The sequence below is a fragment of the Lissotriton helveticus genome, chromosome 8 (assembly GCF_964261635.1).
Source record: "Lissotriton helveticus chromosome 8, aLisHel1.1, whole genome shotgun sequence".
In the NCBI taxonomy this organism is placed as follows: Eukaryota; Metazoa; Chordata; class Amphibia; order Caudata; family Salamandridae; genus Lissotriton; species Lissotriton helveticus.
Genome location: NC_136069.1, coordinates 1,215,797,101 through 1,215,812,100, shown reverse-complemented (window position 1 = coordinate 1,215,812,100; position 15,000 = coordinate 1,215,797,101). Strand labels below are relative to the sequence as shown.

Below are 15,000 nucleotides of genomic sequence, written 5' to 3'. Positions count from 1 at the left end.
AAAAAGCTGCAATGATTAATAAATAGAGCTCAATTACACCATGACCAATGATATTAAAAAGTGTATTTTCTTTTTGAAAAAATATAGAAACTATGATTAAGGGGAGTTATGTAGTATCCTATCATGACATGTACTATGCTGTGTCAGTGGAACCCTGCATCTGTGATGTAATATGGAATGTTGGGAGTAGTAAATGTCACTTAGATTGGGGCTGAGCACCTGGTTAGGTGCTCCTGGTGGGGCTTAGAACTATTGTATCTCCAACTTGTAACCAACTCCAATAAATTACTTGGAAACATCAAGATCATCTGTCTACCTCGTTACTTCATTTTCTTGGCGACGAGGATGGGATGCATTATTTTGGCGACGATACTGAAAGAACCTACTTCAGTCACCTCTACAAACAAATGCATCTACCTACTTCAATTGGATTTTACCTATCTACACTGCTGTAAACCAACTGTCAAGAAATCAGCCCCACCAGTGACCTCTGCACCGGTCGCCCTCATCGGTTCCTGTCAACAAGACACTCTAGAACCATAACATTTCTACAGCAGTGAATTTGACAAAGGTAAAATAAGTCTCTTTTCATTAACATCCTGAATCTACGTTTTGAAAGAGCCTATCAACATTTCTATGCCTAAAAGTTTTTTAAAGAAATTAATAGAAGCTTTCATAGCCACGAGAAACCCAAAAACTCAAGAAGGAATGTGTGCTGACACCACCTGTTAAGAGTTAAAAACATTAGCAGCGAAAGAGCCCAGGGTGTGCATTCAATTAATATTGGCAAATGATATTACTTTAAGAACTTCGTGCCAAAGTAACTGAGACTGATGTATCACCATTTCAGCATGCGTCTTATCTGCCATTTATCTCTGTCACAGTGAAAGAGTTAAATTGGAAAAACACCACTTTGAACACTTAGTTACTATGTGAAAATGTTCTATGAAGCATTACGTTTTTCCATACCTTGTTTTTGGAAGCTGTTAAGACCGTGAGTCACTTCGGTACAGTAAATATTAGTGGCATGAAATGTACTCATACATCGACATTATTTAAAACAACTTGGATTTAACTGTAAAAACAAAATGTTCTTACATCGTCTTTGTTTAAACCAGCATGAATTTAACTGTGCAATCTCTAAACTCACAAATATTGAAAGAAGCAGCACGTAATGATTTTCTTTAAAATAAGTAAAGTCATACAGAAAATGAAAGTCAGCAAGAACTTTAAAATGATGCCATATAGGAAGCAATTACAGACAGGTTACAAAAGATGTTATTGCTCGATTCTAAACTGAGAGTACCGTTTAACTGAACGTCTGTGTATCTGCATCCGCGCTGATCCGGTCCTCTCCTTGCCACTTTCAAATATGATGACGTAGTGGAATCTCTGTGGTGTAAGAAGAGCCGTGAACCTCCCGGCTTTGCGTCACTGTACGTGCCGCCATGTTCATCATCCTTCTCCTAATTACATCCTTCAATCCTGACTGAATTTGTCGTTCGGAGTGGAATAGAAGTCCTTCGTGAACAGCAGCACGTTTTATATATTACTTCTCATTGAACAGCCAGCATTATTAAAATTAAGGTACTGTGGATCTACTAATTCTTTTAGTGGCAGTTTGTTCTTCGTTTCAATGAAGATATATTACTCGGGGGCAAAGATCGAGCTCCGGCGTGTAAAATTATTGTCAATGCACATATGAAAACTTGAGCCCCAGTGCTGGACTGCTTCATATTTACAATCCATAAATAAATTCTGCGTTCGTCAAATTTATCTATAGTTTTCCTATATTTCCACAGAATTCATTTCACTGTACCATACTGCCATCTTCTGGGTTGAATTAGTATTACGTAATTCATATTGTGTTCAACTTGACAAATCTATTTCTGCGGAGCTCAAAAATACCTAGTTTCTTTTAGGCACACTATTGTCATGCTTTCAACTTTATTTTACGCATTATTAGCGTACAGTAATGCCGTTATTATTTTAAGCACAGTACAGTTTATAAAATTATAATAATAGTTATTTGTGCACAATTAAATTTAGTCTTATACAGTGTATATTAGTTTTGTCTCACAATGCACAAATTTTAAGCTTACCTCATGTTATTTCTGTATATAATATCTACAAGAAATTTGTTTTTTTTTTGCAGTGCACGATTTTTTGTACTTCTTTTTTACGATACACAATCAGTACCACGAGTCGTGGTGTCTCACAGGGTTATAGTCCTGTCTGTTAGTGCACATTGTTTTGTTTACTCCGCAAAGAGTATCACGAAAAGATGTTTAGTCCTGTCATTACAGTGCACAACGTAGACCTCTTATAGGGGTGTTCTACTTACTATACAACAATTTTGACCTTTCCTAAGGTTTGTTTGTTGGTTCTCCCCATTATTACATGCATTTCAGTTTGCAAGTGTTTGTTGGGTCTTCCCATTATTATATGCACTTCAGTTTGCTAGTTCAATGCCCTCACTATTGTGCACATCTTATCTTTCTACTGATGTTTAGTGTGGGCTTAGTTAAATTTTGTATCTGTGCACATCATTTTCTCCATTCAGGGATACCCATGCATAAGTAAATTTACCCTTAATGGGTGTATGGTCTCAGTAGCCGTAATACATGGGTTAAGTTACTCTGGGCGTTTTGTTCTTTATACTTGTTTTGTGTTATCCACTTTAGCCCAGTTTGAATCTTTCTTATATATTTTATTCCTCTTGTAAGTGATGGTGAAGATTGAATGAGTTTACTCTTTTCCTTCACTGTCTATTCAATTTCCCCTGCTCTGTGCTATTCTTTTCTAGCTTACCTGGCCAGTAGGTGTGAATTGAACTGCCGTTGATGGTTTTCCTACCTATTCTTCAACATTCTTTTCTTTTGTGTATTTAGAGAGGAGGATAAGTAATATGTCTCAAAGAATCCCCAATTATCTTTAATAAGTTTCCTCATATCTCTTTGGTTCCTCTTCTCTCTTCTTTTTCTCTTTACTTTTACTACTGATTCTTCAGCTCCCTTTGATTCTCTTTTGTACGCTTTACTTATGGTTCTACACGATTTGCTTTTCTGTAGTGTGTTGTTTTCCTACCTAAGTTTCTTTCTTAATGTTTTTTGAGAAAGGAGGATATGTAGTATCTTAATAAATATATTCACATGTCTTTCTCTACTCCACCAGTGGAACTCTGTAAATGTGATGTCATGTAGAATGTTATGACCTGATTCAACACAGTTGATCTTGGGCTGAGCACCTAGCCAGGCGCTCTTGGTGGGGTTTCTATGGAGTTTTTATATACCTGTAACTTGAGCTAATAAATCTACTTAAAAACTACCTTCAGTCTGGACCCAAGTTACTACAAGTACCTTATCCAAGCCAAGATCATGCAGGATTCTTTTTTCCCAGTATGGCCGTGCTATTCCAGTTCGAATTCTGGTAATGAGATGCAACTTGTGTGGTTGTTGTGGGTCACCTCCATATTTCTCGTGATCTTCAGGACGAACTTCAAAAACCTGGGGGGAAATTAAATTCACAAAGGCAATCTTCAAAACACAAAGCATAATTTAATAATCACCAGATGAGCTGTGAATAAACTAATGGTTACAAAACAGATTATAAATACTGGACTATTAACAAAATTGGGCAATTTTCACTGGTTTCCACTTATATGTTTCTAGAAGGCTGCCCAGTGTCATTGCGTTTTTTGAACCAACACTCGCTACCCCAACTGACCTCCACCTTTGGTCTTGAGCCAAAAGGACTACTGTAAAGAGCTGTGGGATTTGTCTCAGATTGTTACATCAAGGTCTCAAGCAGGGGCCTTCCTTATGGGCCTGTAAGGGGACCTTTCAAATGGGATGTTTCCTGGTCTCTCCTCTACCATTAAAAGTATGTGAGGTAGAAGACACCAGGGGTGAAATCAGTGACATGTCCATTATCTTGCTTCTTACCTTCTGCAAAACTAGTTAGTAGTAGAATGTTTTTGGGGTGTTCAAGGAGAAACATCGTGGCAGCAATCAGGAGTATATCATATCAACTTTGAAAGGAAGCTGCTGCCTTTCAAAATGAGTGAAAAAGAAGAAGTAGTTTCTTACCTGTAACTCCAGTTCTGTAGTAGGGGTATCTCTGTGATAGTCATAATCTGTGAATAGTCCCGCCCATGTGTGTGGACCCCGGAGCAATCGAAATAGTCTCTTAAATTGTCCTCTTCTGCAGTCCTGCATAGACACTTAACAGAAGACAAATAATGCAGCCTAACATTAACAAGGCTACATTGGCCAGCACTTCATCCTGAAGTGAAAAAGGATAGGCAAATAATATAGAAATTTATAGAAATTTACACATTTTACAGAGTTTCACACATAGAGAAACTCCCCTTCACAAAAACCCTTTGTCATGATAGAGAGGAAGGGTTGGACAGACAAGCCCCATAGGCTGCCATTATGTGTCTGTAAAAGGGATACCGTGCCTTTAAGGAACCCTCCAGAGACCCTCGGTACTTGAGTTACAGGTAAGAAACTACTCCTTCTGTAGTAGGGGATCTCTGTGTATAGTCATAATCTGTGAATAGAATGGCAAGCCCATCCCAAACAACCATACCCAGCAGTGGAAGAAACCTAGAAGAAAAATCCTTACTGAGCAAATAAATTCCTCAGCGAAGTTTGCCCAACTTGCACATCTGTCCTGGCATCAGAATCCAGGCAGTAACGTTTAGCAAAGGTATGGACAGATTTCCACGTAGCCGCCCTGCAGTGTCTGCAAGGGGAACGTTACGTAGCAAAGCCGCTGTAGCTGCTTTGCTTTTAGTCGAATTAGCCTTAGGCTTACCTCCTAGAGCAGTGGTTCCCAAACCTTTTTGACCCGTGGCTCCCTTGACCTAATTGGCAGTTGGCCGTGGCTCCCCACCATTTTTTTACCCGCGCACCGGGATGCGCGGCGCACCCTTTGGGAACCACTGGTCTACATGAAGAATCAAGCCTAGACGTGATGAAGGATTCAGAGAGTAGCCATCACTTGTTATATAGTTACTCATTGCCTATATGCTGTGTTAAGTTAGCATGAGCTTATTAAATGTTTAAACGCCATTTTACCTTTTGCTGCTTCTGCACACAACACATAAATTGTTGTTTTAGCTTTCAGCCTAGTAGAGCGTTTTGATTTACACGAGAATAATATGTTATTGCTCTGATATCAGCTTTGCTTGGTAAACTGTGTCTGTACAGTGAGTGCTGAAGTCTTCAAGGATAACTTGACACAGTGTTGTTGTGAGGTCTGATCTTCGCACCTTCCTAGACATAACATACATGCAAGCGGCAGCCAAATTCTGGCTTTAGGCTCGTTTTATATTGCTCCATACAGAGCACACTACACACTTGATGGTGCTTTGCATGCAGAGAGCTGGTGGAAGATGATGTGATCCCTTACCACTAGGATCTTGAGGTATGGGGCTGCCCTGCTAAAACCCAAAGAGACCTTCTTAGATATAATATAATATACTAGATGGGGAGGGTGAGAATTAGGTGTTGTTAAACCCTATTCATTTCACCATGTTGTCACCTTTTGTATTCTATGGACTAGTAACTATGCTGATAACTTTGCTTCTTATAATATGTTTGCTTGTATTATCTATGAATCTGCGTTTGAGAACACTGCATTAGTAAATAAACATTTCAAATGTGCACGTGTTCTCATTTACTCCTCGTTCTGGATTGAAATGATTGTATAATGAAAGAGTGTTCATGTGTTCCACGTGACCTGAGGTATTCTAAGTTCATGTTCTGGTTTGTCTAAGCATTGGAAGTTTGTAATGACCAATGAGACACTGTAGCTAGCTCAGTAGGGGATTTTGGGTCCTAAGGTGAGTTTTGGCACACCCTAATTCACTATGGTTCCAAGTCTCTATGCACAGTTCTGTAGGAGACCGGAATCCCTGCTACACACTGTCATACAACTTTATTTGCAATCACAAAGATCTTATAAAGTACATCTCAATGCATACATAGAGTAGTATAAAGCACTCCCACTCCCAAGTAACCAGGCTAGAGAAAGGCTCAAGGAGCTCTGTGGCGTTACAAGAAGTTTATGTGAGGTGGGCTCTGATCATGGGTATCCGCAGAAATGTTTTGGGGGGGGGGGGCAAATTTTTAACTTCATCACCATCCCCCTTGCACCCTTTCCCCCTCTGCCGTGCACCCTTCTCCCCTCCTCCTTGCACCCTTCTCTACCTTGCACCCTTCTCCTCTCTGCCTTGCACCCTTCTCCCCTCTGCCTTGCACCCTTCTCCCCTCTGCCTTGCACCCTTCTCCCCTCTGCCTTGCACCCTTCTCCCCTCTGCCTTGCACCCTTCTCCCCTCACACTCTCCAACATGCAGCAGTCACGAGTGACAACCCCTCAACGAGGAGTGAGGCAAAGACAGAAGCTGGCAGAGTGCGGCTTCATCAGGGCATAAGGCACCCACCCAACGCTCTCCACCAGGCCTCTCACCCTGCACGCACCCAATGCTCTCCACCAGGCCCCTGAACCTGCACCCACCCAACGCTCTCCACCAGGCCCCCCACCTTGCACCCACCCACCCAACGCTCTCCACCAGGCCCCTGACCCCGCACCCCCGCACCCACCCACCCAACGCTCTCCACCAGGCCCCCCACCCTGCACCCACCCACCCAATGCTCTCCACCAGGCCTCCACCCTGCACGCACCCAATGCTCTCCACCAGGCCCCTGAACCTGCACCCACCCACCCAACACTCTCTACCAGGCCCCTGACCCTGCACCCACCCACCCAACGCTCTCCACCAGACCCCTGACCCTGCACCCACCCTACGCTCTTCACCAGGCCCCTAACCCTGCACCCACCCACCCAACGCTCCCCACCAGGACCCTGACCCTGCACCCACCCACCCAACGCTCCCCACCAGGCCTCTCAGTCTGCACCCACCCACCCACCCACCCACCCAACGCTCTCTACCAGGCCCCTGACCCACCCACCCAATGCTCTCCACAAGGACCTGACCCTGCACCCACCCACCCAACGCTCTCCACCAGGCCCCTGAACCTGCACCCACCCAACGCTCTCCACCAGGCCCCCCACCCTGCACCCACCCACCCAACGCTCTCCACCAGGCCCCTGACCCCGCACCAACCTACCCAACGCTCTCCACCAGGCCCCCCCACCCTGCACCCACCCACCCAACGCTCTCCACCAGGCCTCTCACCCTGCACGCACCCAATGCTCTCCACCAGGCCCCTGAACCTGCACCCACCCACCAACCCAACACTCTCTACCAGGCCCCTGACCCCGCACCCACCCACCCAACGCTCTCCACCAGACCCCTGACCCTGCACCTACCCTACGCTCTCCACCAGGCCCCTAACCCTGCACCCACCCACCCAACGCTCTCCACCAGGACCCTGACCCTGCACCCACCCACCCAACGCTCTCTACCAGGCCCCTGACCCACCCACCCAATGCTCTCCACAAGGACCTGACCCTGCACCCACCCACCCAACGCTCTCCACCAGGCCCCTGACCCTGCACCCACCCACCCAATGCTCTCCACCAGGACCCTGACCCTGCACAGTCATTTTATGTGTATCTGTGCTCCCAGAGAGAACACTGGGATACCGCCACAGGTTTATTAAGCAGCGCACAAACACCCTCTCTCTCTCTCCCAATCATTAAATTATTTCACCATTTAAAGAATCCAAAATATATGTCATCAATAATGTGATTTTTCTGCCTGATAATGGACTTGGTACAACGTTGCACATGAATTTGAAAAAGCCGTCATAATAGGAACGTTCGTGACTGTCATTTGACAGTTAAAAAGTTTTACCCTTTTTCTGTGTTTTGGTCGGCTGGATTTATTTATTTATTTATTTTGCTGCTGATTTATACAGCGCAAACTCGACCCGAAGAGCACCAGTCACGTTACACAAGGATACATTCATGTATTCTGTTTTTGTAGGCGCTGGGAGATTAAGTGATTTGCCCAGAATGACACAGGATTCTGAGCTGACGTCGAGGGTCGAACCCGGTTCCCCAGCTCCAAAAAATTGGCAGCTCGCAGTTTCACAACATTTTGAGGATAATTATATCTTTTTTTCAGACCCACATCCTGCACAGCGGCGCTGCGCCCCTTGCTTTCCTTGCTTCCCGTCACGGCGCACCAGGGTGCCGCGGTGCACACTTTGGGAACCACAGATGTATGACATAGATATTAAGATTGTATTACCTGGACAGGTCCTGAGCATGGGTAGAGGAGGGGAGAAGATGGAGCTTGAGGTCAGAGCTACCCACTTTGGAACTGAGGAATCAGGTTTGATTCTGGTTTTGGCTCAACATCCTGTGATATCGGGCAAATCACTTAATCTCTCCGTATCTAAAAAAGGAACATGTCCTTATGAAATGTCATTGGTGCTCATGTAAAGCACTCCAATATGTTTGGGTTGGGTTTGCTCTATATAAAAATTGAGGGGAAAAAAATGAAAAAATTAGTTTCATTTACTCTTTCAATGCTATTTGCATCTAAATAACTGACGGTGCTCATGACTCCACAAGGAGCATGACCCCCTCCTGTGCTGCAACACCTTCCTTTCTGCCACTGACCAGCATCTCTTTCACAGCTCATCAGCAGCTGAAAGAGTTAATTGCCTTTTTAATGGTTAGAACTGCCAGGCGCCAAAATGCGGGATTATGGGCATCATCTTTTGCCTTTGAGTTAGAAGTGCTTGGATCTTCATTGGCAGGCGGGCCTCACAGCTATGTCTGTAGCCGAGTCCTGTGTGCGCGGTTTGTGCACCCCCCGCCGCCGTGATGCTCTGCTTCAGAAATAGACTAGGGGCAGAGCAACCTATTCATCACGGAGGCGGGGAGGGGGGGCGAAAGTGACACATTTAGTGTGACTTTCACACTTCCTTTCCCACATCGTGCACGGCGCCCCTGGCTCCTGATAACGGCGCACCAGGGCGCTGCGGCGCACAGTTTGGGAACCACAGCCCTAGAGTCTTGGTAGCCTTCTGATAACATAGTTGTATACAGGACACAATCCACCTAGATATGAACTGTTTGGAGGTGGCAAGACCAGTCCTGACTGAACAGAAATTAACAAACAACTGATCTGATCTACGAATGTCTTTGGTCTGATCTAAGTAGAATTTCAACACCCGTCCCACATGAAGTGAATGAAGGGACCTCTCCGCCGGAGAGGAAGGATGTTGAAAAAACATTGGTAAAGTGATTGTCTGGTTGACATGGAAATCAGATATCACTTTAGGGAGAAACTTCGGGTGAGTCCTCATGACAACCCTGGAAGCATGAAATACAGTATAGGGCTCTTGACAACACAGAGCCTGAATCTCACTCACCCTGCGAGCCGATGTTATAGCCACAAGGAAAGCTGCCTTCCAGGATAAATGCTGTAAAGAAGCCTTATGAAAAGGCTCAAAAGGCTCCTTCATCAACCTAGACAGCACCACATTCAGCTCCCACGGAGGCGAAGGACGCCTAATGGGAGGAAATACCTTCTTCAAACCTTCCCAAAAAGTTTGTGAAGGGCATTTCCTATACGCAGTAAATGCTGCGAGGTGAACCTTAATAGAATGGAAATTAAGGCCAGATTGAGCTAAATGCAGCAAGTTTGGAAGAATGACATCTCCCTTGCAAGATGTAGGATCAGCATTCTTGGACATGCACCAAATGCAGAATCTCTTCCACTTGTAGGAAGTCCTTGTAGACAGCCTCTTTGCCTCCTTGAGTATCTCCATGCAGTTGTCAGGCAGGTTTAAGTGTCCATACTGCTCTAGCTCAGGAGCCATGCTGCCAAACTCAACGATGAGAGGTTGGGGTGCACCATCTGCCCCCCCCGAACTTCGTGAGAAGGTCCGGCCGACATGGAAGCCGCAGATGGGGCTGGAGAGACCAGTGTAGCAGGTCGGTGAACCACCACTGTCGAGGCCACTCCAGAGCAAAGAGGATCATCCGGGCCCTAGATTGGGACAGCTTGATCAACACTGCCGAAATCAGGGGAATGGGCAGAAAAGCGTACAGAAAGCTGTTCGACCAGCTGATCCACAGTGCATTCCCCAGAGTCCCCGGTTGGTAAAACCTGGAGGCAAAGTCTCGGCATTTGCTGTTGTCGGCGGTGGCGAGCAGATCTATTTCTGGAGTGCCCCATCTTGCGAAGATGTTTCCTAACACCTCGTCGTTTAAGAACCATTCGTGATTTTCCTGAACGAGCCTGCTGAGTGCGCCTGCCTGAGCATTCTTCACACCTGGTAGATGGGTAGCCGTTATTGTCAGTTCCCTGGCTAACAGCCAGTGCCAGATCACTTGCGCCTCCTGAGACAGTGGGCGCGATCTCGAGCCCCCCTGCTTGTTGAGGTAATACATTGTTGTCGTGTTGTCCGTCTGTATAAGCAGGGAGCTGGTCCAGAAGGACGGATGAAAGGCTTTCAGCACCAAATGACACGCTCTGAGTTCCAGAAAATTGATGTGATACGTGGTTTTCGCCTGGGACCACGTGCCTTGTATCTGAAGATAGTCCAAATGCGCTCCCCAGCCCTGGAGAGAAGCATCGGTCACAATGGTCTGTATAGGAATGTCCTTGTGGAATGGAACCCCCTTGAGGAGATTCCCTGCTGAACACCACCACTTCAGGGACTGTTGAGCGTGTTGAGACAGTCGGATCCTGTCCTCCCAGTTCCCTTGTTTCTGGTCCCATTGATCCTCCAGACATTCCTGCAGCGGCCTCTTGTGGAGGTGTGCATGTGGTGTGAGAAAGATGCAAGAAGCCATCGACCCCAGGAGAGAAGACACCGTCTTCACTGTCGTTGATGGAACGGACATAAGAGTCAGACTTCCGAAGGATCCATAAGCGCCGCTCCTCCGAAGGACACACGCTTGCCCCGAGAGTATCGATGGAGGCTCCCAAGTACTGCAGACACTGAACAGGAGTCGGGACAGACTTGGACAGGTTGATGTGCAAACCCAGTTGGTTCAACAGAACAGCCGTCCTGTTGAAATGCAGTTGCGCTTCCTGAAAGGTGGGTGCCTTGATCAACCAGTCGTCCAGGTACGGGTAGACAAACACCTTGTTCTTCCTCAGGTGTGCTGCCACCACTGTCATGCACTTTGAAAACGTCCTGGGTGCAGACTTCAGCCCAAACGGTGATTGGTGCCGACTAGGAAGCGCAGGAACTTCCGATGCTTCTGTGCAATGGGAACGTGGAAGTACGCGTCCTGCAGATCTATTGCGCAAAGCCAATCTCCTCGATACAGCGGAGGATAAATCTGGTGCAAGGACAGCATGCTAAATTTTTCCCTGCAAATCCATTTGTTTGCTTGTCACAAATCCAGAATGGGCCTGAACTCTTTTTTGTCCTTTTTGCGCACAAGTAGGAACCTTGAGTATGGACCCTTTCCCCTCTGAGATGGAGGGACGTCTTCTATCGCCCTTTTTCTCAACAGGGAATTGGCCTCCGCTTGGAGTTCGTGCAGCAGGTATTGTGAGCGAACCGGTGGAATAGCTGGAGGAGGGCTCAGAAAACGTAGACTGTATCCATTGCAAACAATATTCAGCACCCACTTGTCCTGAGTAATTGTTCTCCACTCTGCCAAGTAGTTCTGAATGCTTCCCCCACCAGAGTGGGTAACAGAAGAGGGGGAAGTAATCCCTCAGGCCTTAGACCCAGCCGGGCCCTTATTCCCCGATGTGGACTGCTGGTTGCCTCTGCCCCTTTGTCGCCTTTGGAAGGGCTGCCTCTGATATTGTTGTTGCTGCTGCTGCCCAGCTTGGCGACCCTGCGCGCGTTGGTACCGCTGGGAGGAATAGCGCCATTGGTAGGGACGGAAAGTCTTCCGCTGTACCTTGGGCTTCTCCAAGCCCACAGCCTTGAGTGTCTCAACTTCCGCCTTCACGAGAGCCATTTCCTCGTCCGCATGGGTCCCAAAGAGCGTGGAACCCGAAAAGGGCAGGTTGGCAATCCGCTGTTGTGCTTCTGGCTTCAGGGAGGTAAGCCGCAGCCAGGCGTGCCACCTCAAAGTCACACTGTTACAGTATCCATGGGCTGCTAGGAAGGATGGGTCCGCAGCCGCACTAATGATTTGGTTAGACACCATCATGCCTTCATTAACAACCTCCTGAAAGTCCTCACGTTTGTCCCTCGGGAGGAGTTCAATAAATTGTTGGAGAGTCTCCCACAAGGAGCGGTCATAGCGTCCTAAGAGGGCAGTCTAACTTGCTGCCTTCATGGAAGTGGATGTTGTACTGCAGACTTTCCTCCCCGCTGAGTCCAGCCTTCGGCTCGCTTTGTCCGGTGCCACTAAACCGAGTGCGGAGGAGAATCCGTCCACAGGAATGCGGGGTCCGAGTCCGGGGGCTCGTATTTCTTCTGAAGTCGTGATGGAGCTGACTTCGCAGAGGCAGGCGTCAAGAAAAGTTCCATAGCCTGTTCCTCCAAACCAGGCACTAGAGGAAGCAGGGGATGTGAGAGCTGTTTCCGTTGCAGCGTCTCGAAGATCACAGAAGTGGAAGGGGTAGGCGCAGTCAGCGCAATCCCCAGCTTAGCCGCTCCCCTCAGCAGTACATTGTGAAAGGTAGCGATGCCATCAATTGGAGATACCCTCGTAGGAGGCGAGTCTGACAAGGTCGGCGAATATCTGCCACCACTAGAGGAATACGTTTCCCTAGTGTATCTGGAGTGTGATCTCTCCCAGTGGCGACGATGTCGAGACCTGGTGGAAGACCTGTGCCGGCTACGAGAACGTTGTAGCGTTCTGGAGCGAGATCTCAGCCGTCTGGGCACAGGCGGAATCACCGGCACCGGTGGCTGAAGTGGCGGTGCTCTGGGCGGAGCCAGAGGCGGAGGAGGAGGCGGTGGGGGAGGAGGTAGAGGCGGAGTAGGAGGAGTTGGAATCTGAGGCCATGGAGGCGACAGACGAGGAACCACAGGCGGGTCCATCCCCCGGAGACCTAGTTGGTGAATAGGTCCTGGAGTATTCAGAGTCCGGCGAACAAGTCACTCTTCTCCTCTTACGGGCCGGCCTTGAAGAAGGTGCCCTGGAGGCCGTGTCCCCTGATGGAGACCGCCTGCGCCGCTCCGACTTAGAGTTGTCAGATGTAGAAATGCTGACCACCGAGCGTGACCTGCTCCTGGAAGGAGTCCTCTTCCTAGACGTCAATTTTCTCCTTGACGTCGATCTACCGGACGTCGACTTTCTCCTCGACGTCGATCTTCTGTACGACGTTGACTTTCCTCTCTGCGTCGACGGCGAAGATCTCCTTCTCCACGCCGACCTTTGCATCAACGTTGACGGCGGTGTCACCTCGACGGCAAGAGCCGATGCCTTCGTGACTCAGATCGATGACGATGATGTGTCGACGTCGTCTGCAAAGTCCTCGTCCAAGGTCTCGACGTCCTTCCCCTCGACGCCGAGCATCGACGTTGTTTAGACCCAGAGCCCTGGGTCGACGGGGAACATATCATCATCATACCTTTCGACGTCTTAGCCATCGAGGGCGACCGGGACCGATGCGGTTTCTGGGCCTTCTTGTGATTGGGGGGCCCCCCAGAGGCCGAATCACGGAAAGTGGAAGCAGATAGATTCCCTCCACGCCCTGAGGTCCCACCTGCATCCTGATGTCTTCTCTGCTCCAGGCCTTGAAGACGAATCTTCACCCTGTCACGCAGAGTCCTCCTGGAGAATGATTTGCAGATGACACAGGAGTCAGGAACATGAGTAGATGGAAGACAGAGTATACACACTCTGTGAGAGTCTGACTTGGCCTTCTTCCTGTCACACTCAGGGCACTTGTCAATAAAACTGGCATTTTGACAAGAAAGAGGTGGCTTAGCTGCTCAAAAAAGACATCAAAAGGAAGAGAAAGGCCACAGACGTCGAGTTAAACACTAAAACTTTTCAAAAAGCTAAAAAAAATTGAAGTTATACCAAAAAAGCTAGAGCTCAATGCTCCAGGGTCCTGCTAGCAGGAGCCAGAAAAAAGAACTGAAAGTAACTTGCCTTTGGCTGTGCATCGTGGGGTACCGAGGGTCTCTGGAGGGTTCATTAAAGGCATGTTATCCCTTTTCCAGACACATAATGGCAGCCTATGGGGCTTGTCTGTCCAACCCTTCATCTCTATCATGACAAAGGATTTTTGCGAAGGGGAGTTTCTCTATGTGTGAAACTCTGTAAAATGTGTACATTTCTATATTATTTGTCTATCCTTTTTCACTTCAGGATGAAGTGCTGGCCAATGTAGCCTTGTTAATGTTAGGCTGCATTATTTGTCTTCTCTTAAGAGTCTATGCAGGACTGCAGAAGAGGACAACTTAAGAGACTATTTTGATTGCTCCGGGGTCCACGCACATGGGCGGGACTATTCACAGATTATGACTATCACAGAGATTCCCCATCTACAGAAATATCCCTGTGTGTTTGGGGGTGGGGATGTGGTACATTCTGATGGTACAGAAACGTAGCATGAGACATCAACGTAAAGATTTACTTTTAAACGTTACAGTATGGCAATGAACTGAAAGCATATTGGGTTGGACTTATGGATCCTTGCAAAGATTTTTTTTAACATCTGTATTATTCGTTTTGAAGGCAGTACATATAAAACCACACAGCTATCCCATGCTTTTGTAGAACCATTGCATTACAAAAAGAAGTGAATTATGAGCCATACATGAGACACATTGTAAATAGTGTAAGGATAAGTATATCCTTAGCAGATAATGCATGCATCATTGGTGCATTAGCATAATCCAATCAAGACACTGCACCTTTAGTTTCATAGCTGCTAATATACTAAGCTGTTATCACTGGTTGACATATATTCTGGTATGCTTGCTGAGCGGTTACATTACAGGACTGTTCATACTTAAAGTAAAAACTGCAGATTTCCACACTTTGTAGATAAACCAATGGGTTACCAATTAGAAGACCAATAGGAACATCCCCCAGCACTAAACTGTGCATCAAGGTAGGGCTCTAAGTGTACT

The 15,000-nt window shown here is 47.0% G+C and overlaps 1 protein-coding gene across 1 annotated transcript in view; it reads right to left on the bottom strand.

The window, feature by feature from the left end:
- MRPL30 (mitochondrial ribosomal protein L30) overlaps positions 1–15,000 on the bottom strand; it is a 131,607-nt gene that overhangs the window by 38,842 nt on the left and 77,765 nt on the right. The window contains exon 4 of the mRNA XM_078658152.1: positions 3,360–3,506. Coding sequence (XP_078514278.1) covers positions 3,360–3,506 — 147 coding nt within the window. The remainder of the gene's footprint in view (positions 1–3,359; positions 3,507–15,000) is intronic.